General features: G+C 33.1%; 2 protein-coding genes across 2 annotated transcripts in view; one reads left to right on the forward strand and one right to left on the reverse strand.

Moving 5' to 3' along the window:
* Positions 1–5,644, forward strand: part of LOC132178508 (uncharacterized) — a 70,181-nt gene that overhangs the window by 8,965 nt on the left and 55,572 nt on the right. The window lies entirely within an intron of this gene.
* LOC132178507 (uncharacterized) overlaps positions 3,605–5,644 on the reverse strand; it is a 13,528-nt gene continuing 11,488 nt past the window's right edge. Inside the window, exons 24-25 of the mRNA XM_059590939.1 lie at positions 5,146–5,251; positions 3,605–3,819 (exon numbers count right to left, since the gene is read on the reverse strand). Of these exons, the coding sequence (XP_059446922.1) occupies positions 3,748–3,819; positions 5,146–5,251 (178 nt within the window). The 3' untranslated portion in view covers positions 3,605–3,747. The remainder of the gene's footprint in view (positions 3,820–5,145; positions 5,252–5,644) is intronic.

A 5,644-nucleotide genomic window follows, 5' to 3' on the forward strand; every position in this document is an offset into this window, starting at 1 on the left:
TTAAGGCCTCTAAAATAAGGCTCCAATATAATAAGCCTATTGTAAAATAAGACCAATTAACAAAAAAAAAACAAATATGCTACATCAATTTTTTTGGGCAACTAGTTAAAAGTTAAACTTAAAAGTCATGAAACAACAATGAGAATGAAAATAATAATAATATTATTAAAATATAATAATATTATTAAAATAAGGTCCAACTTTAAAATTTTGCCTAAGGCCCCTAAATATATTGAGCCGGCCCTGCATATTTCATAATTGGAATTGAACCAAAATTACTAAAAAGCCCATATAATTTCTAATTTTTCCAAAAAAAAAAAAAAAAACAAAGCAAAACAAAACAAAACAAAATAAAAGAGAAAACCTTGTGGGTGGTCTGCCACCCCATGAACTGGGTGCCATGCACGAGGTTTTATATATATATATATATATATATATATAAATAAGGATTTTTTGAAAAACTTTAGTAATTTCCCTCAGGAATAGCTATTCCTCTCATTTTTTTTCGAGGAATAGCTATTCCTGTGTGTAAGGGATTAATGATTTCCACGGGAATAACTATTCCTTGGAATAATAGACCCTTGCCAAATAAAAGAATGACTATTCTATAGGAATAGTCATTCCATTGTAGGGGTCTATTTCGCAAACCAAACGAGTCATGAGTCGTCTCCAAGAGGTAACTCAATCGGCTAGGGAATACGCATTATAAAACGGAGATCTCTAATTTGAATCTCCCTTCCCCCTCTTATGCGCACATGTCAAAAAAACCAACGAGCCCTAAGTCATATTTTAAGGGCCCGTTTGGGAGTGCGATTTCAATAAGTGCGATTTTAAAAATTGCGTTTTTAAAAATTGCGTTTTTAAAATCGCTACTTTTTAAAATCGCACAGGCGTTTGGTAATACATACTAAAAATTACTTTTTTTATCAATTGAGTGTTTGGATAACATTAGCATATAATTGCGGTTTCATGACCAAATTACCAATGAGGATGAACAAGACAGAGAGGATTAAGGGTGGGTAGATTAACCGATTACCGATTACCGACTTTAACCGAACCGATATTAACCGTAACCGATAGTTATCGGTTGGTAATCGGTTAAAAATTTTATACCGATAAGCTTATCGGTCGGTAATCGGTCGGTTAAATTTTTTTTATCGGTTAACCGATATGACCGATAAGTAATTTTAATTTTTAATTTTTTAAAATTTTATATTTATTATTAAAAGTTAAAACCAAAACGACGTCGAATTTCCTTCCAATGAAGAATTTCAATTTTGCCATTTTGAATCAGATAAAGCTTGATTTTTTGGTTGACATATTTTGTTCATTGGAACGAAATGGGCTTCCAGAAGCTAGAACAATAGAACCGATTTTGCATTTCTGCTCATGGAGCAATCTCTGATGATGCTCCCAGTAAGAGAAAGAGTTTATTATATTAATATAAACTAAAAAAAAAAAAAAGCCTAATAAAAAGCCCACAAAACTCAATCTAGCAATTCTCAAATTAATTTTTGGCCCAATTAGCAATCAGTAAAAAAGCCCAATAAAAAGCCCACAAAACCCAAACCGGTTTAACCAACCGATTAACCGACCGGTTAACCGATTACCGATTTGACCGATAATTTTCGGTTAAGACTTCTTATCGGTCGGTAATCGGTTAAGATTTGATTAACCGATAGCTTATCGGTTAACCGACCGATAAGTCCATTAACCGGTCTTAACCGACCGATACCCAGCTCTAGAGAGGATGAAGAAAAAAAAAAAGAGAAAAGAAGGGTTTTAATATATTTTAGGTGGGTATTCTTGGTATTTTTTTTATTTCCGTTCTAAAAAAGGTAACTATTGCGTCAAATATCTTTTTAATAGAAATCGTGATTTTGTTTTAAATTCGTACTTTTTCAAATAAGCACCCTCTAATCAGCTTATGGAAATCGCAGATTTTTTTGCGATTTTAAAATTTACGTTTTTAAAATCGCAATCCCAAACATCCTAAAGTTGCGATTTGGTTTAAAATCGTAGATTATTTTTTTAAAAACGCACTCCCAAACGCACCCTAACTCAAAAAATCATTTTTGGACTTAAAGGCTTACTGTTTTTTTTTTTTTTTTTTTTAGAATCCTAAACGTATTAATATACATATTAAATTGACTAAATGTATTAATACATAATAATTTAATTTATATTATTTGTTTCCTTATTTGATTCGGATATTAATAATACTTAATTTATTGAATAATTTATACATGGAAAACTCTTGAAATATACTGAACGCAATTAATAACGCTAATTAATGCGATTCACTCTTGAAAAACCGGTTTAGCCTTTAAAAAAAATAGGTTCACACCACATGTTGCAATTTTAAGGTACTTCTGTTAAGGGTTTCGGCTTTTATTTATATATTTATATATGGTATCTTGAAACAAAGTTTATGGTATGAAATAATAGGAACCTGTAACATTTTGCTGACATTGCTGGCACCAAATACCTTGTGCACGTTAGCAAACTTTTGGTGTTCATTGCTGGAAAATAAGGGGAAAAAACACAACCCCATCACCACTCCTCCTCGTAAGCTTGGATGCTGCGCATGGTGAAGGAGCACCTTGTTTTTATAAACTAAATAAAATTAGAGAAAGTTCCTATACAGACTAGATGACTATTTTATAAACTAAAAAATTAGAGAAAGTTCCAACCAAACTCTCTTTTTTTCTAATGCTTATGCAGCCAGCCACTCATCCTTTTATCCTCTCATTTATTTCACCTACTTACTTTTTATATCTTATTTCACTCTCAAGTCATAAGAGATGTTGAATCATTTTTAGAAAGCCCCAAAAGGATAGATTGTCCATTTCATGTGTAGCTTTTCGAAATATTTTATTGGGATTCCAAAAAAAGATTACAAAAAACACACACACTAACCAGATCATCGTTTTTACGAATTCAATAGATCAACCATTAAAATTGTAGACTCATATAAATTTCACACAAATTCAATAATGGATTCATCCATTCACTATAAAAGGATAGCTAAAAGATGGTTGAAAAAGAATGAATTCTATCATTTCTTTTAAATACACCCAATTTAACATCCATTAAACCACGTGGTAAACCCAAAACAAGCTGAAGTTGGTTATATGTATTATCAAATTTGGAGATAATCAACTATTTATTCCTAGAGGATCTTACATTTATTTGGCGTATATACAAAATGATGCCGACTTCACTAGAGCCATAAGATTCTCTACTCTGAAAAACGTGCAAACAAATTAACCTTAACCCGAAAGAACTGACCGGCCAGGACACTTTCATCAATTGTACAACTTTTATACATGACTAATATTTTCTTTTTTAAGATCATAACTCATGAGTCGGTTTCATAGGTAGATAATGATTGTATGAATTTACTGTTCAAATGACTCCTTTTTCTGAGAGGGCTCGTTTTACTATTAAAATGACCATTGGTAGAGTCGTTTTTGTTAAAATAACTCCATTCCAAAGCATTCCTAACACTAAGGTTTTGTGTAGTGGAATAAGCAACGGAATCTTTGAGTTAAAGCTCAGACCATAAGAATTATTGGATCCATGATCAAGTTACGATTCTGAATCAGCAAAGAATGCAATTCTTTTCTGGTCTGCCCTCGTACGCACAACAAATGAAAAGCAATATAATGACCACCAAAAAAGAAAGAATCGACCATAGTTTGTCCAGGCAGGAATATGAAGATTGTCTCTCCTTTGAGAACATAATCAACATGCTGAAGGCAAAGTTTGATATGGATTACCAAACGCAGCAGCATTGCCAGGACGTGATAATACAACCTACATAAATGGAAAACCACAATATTTCAGAGTGCAGCTCCAAACAATAAGCAATAAATAAACTATTATGACAAGTGAGAGAAGTCTCAAACAGCTTCGTTCAGTGAAGGAGATATGGGATTGTAAGAGAATATGATTACCAATTGCAAGCATTATCATTATCTAATTAGGCTGAAATGAATTTTAGAACCTGAAATTTGGCCCAAATTTGGTTTGTCTTTGAAATATATAAAGTTCCTAATTTCCTCCCTGAAATTTTTTAAACAAAGCAATGTCATCCTCCTATTTATCTGCCATGCATGTAAATGAGGTTATAATTGTGTCTCATTAAAACCCTTTATGAGTTACGGATTGAGATCCCTTGCAATAACTCTAATCTAAAACCCAAAATCTATCACTTTATCAATGCAGATTAAAAACTGAAACTCTCTCTTTTCAACGTCGAACCCTACCTCCACCACGACCACTGTAGTTCCAGCATCAGCACAACCGTCATCACCACATTGCCATTATACCACCAACACTGAAAGTTTTTCCCTCTCTCTTTTGTACCATGACCATTGTAGACCGCCATATCACCATTATTAGTCTACCACAATCACCATCACCACCACCAAAAGCTCTATCTCTCTAGCAATAACAATGGAGCTACGGTGGTCATGGTGGAGATAAGAGTCGGCGGCTAGAAGAAAAGGGTTTTATTTTTAATCTGCACTGATCATGATGTTATAAATTTAGGGCCTTTCATTTTAAATGAACGGCCCAAATTAGAGCGATTGCACACATGAGACCTCAATTTATGAGTTACATGTACACTTTAATTCATGGATGATGGATGGCAGGATGACATTGCTATATTTAAATTTCCAAGGACAAAATAAAAACTTTTTCAATATGAAGGACAAAAAAAACGAATCTAATCCAAATTTCAAGAACCAAAAATCAACATTTTACATTAAATTGTTTCTAATCAAGATTTCTATGAACACTCATTGTTATAAACACTATGTAAAATATACCCTTCTCTTTGTTATAAACACTATGCAGAACATACCATTCTCTTTGTTATCTCCATGATCTGAAGCAAAACAATAATCTTATATCTGGGAATATTTTGCTTATTCCTTTCATATATACTGCATCTAGTTTCACCGAGCAAAATCAAAATTTGAATTATGAAGTATGATTTCATCTCCCATGGAAACAAACCCATAGTGGTTCTTAGAATTTCACACAAGCTGATGTTCTTAACAGAATATTCAATATATACTTTCTAGAGTATTTAACAAGGGACATGGCCAAATATCAGTTGTTCATTAAGTATACCTGATAATTTCCAAGTGTATGCGTCTTAAAACCAGCCGCACAATAATCAAAGTAATATTCCCATGTCCGAATGAATTTTTCACTAAACCCGAGAGTGAGGATTTTGCTGAAAACACAAAAATTAATGCCACAATATCAAAATACAAAACTTGTTTATAGTCTTCATGTAATATCATTGAAAATAATAATAGATTGAGAATAACTTATATAGGGAGGTTGCACAAAAGTCACCTTTTGTACCATTAATAAGAAGTTGACACATCAGCAAATTTTATTATACTTATATTTCAAACAAAAACTCAACTACACCAGATTATACTCTAAAAAAATAAAAAATTAATTTGTTTTTATTTTTATTTTAAAAAAAAACAGATTTGAAAGGGTGGCCAACCCCCCACATTGGGTGGCCAGCCACCGCCCCCAGCCATGGGGATGGCCGCGCGGCCACTCCCATGGCCAGGGGTGGCTCGCCGGCCACCCCATAGGCCATGGGGTGGCG

Source organism: Corylus avellana, chromosome ca4 (assembly GCF_901000735.1).
Source record: "Corylus avellana chromosome ca4, CavTom2PMs-1.0".
Lineage (NCBI taxonomy): Eukaryota > Viridiplantae > Streptophyta > Magnoliopsida > Fagales > Betulaceae > Corylus > Corylus avellana.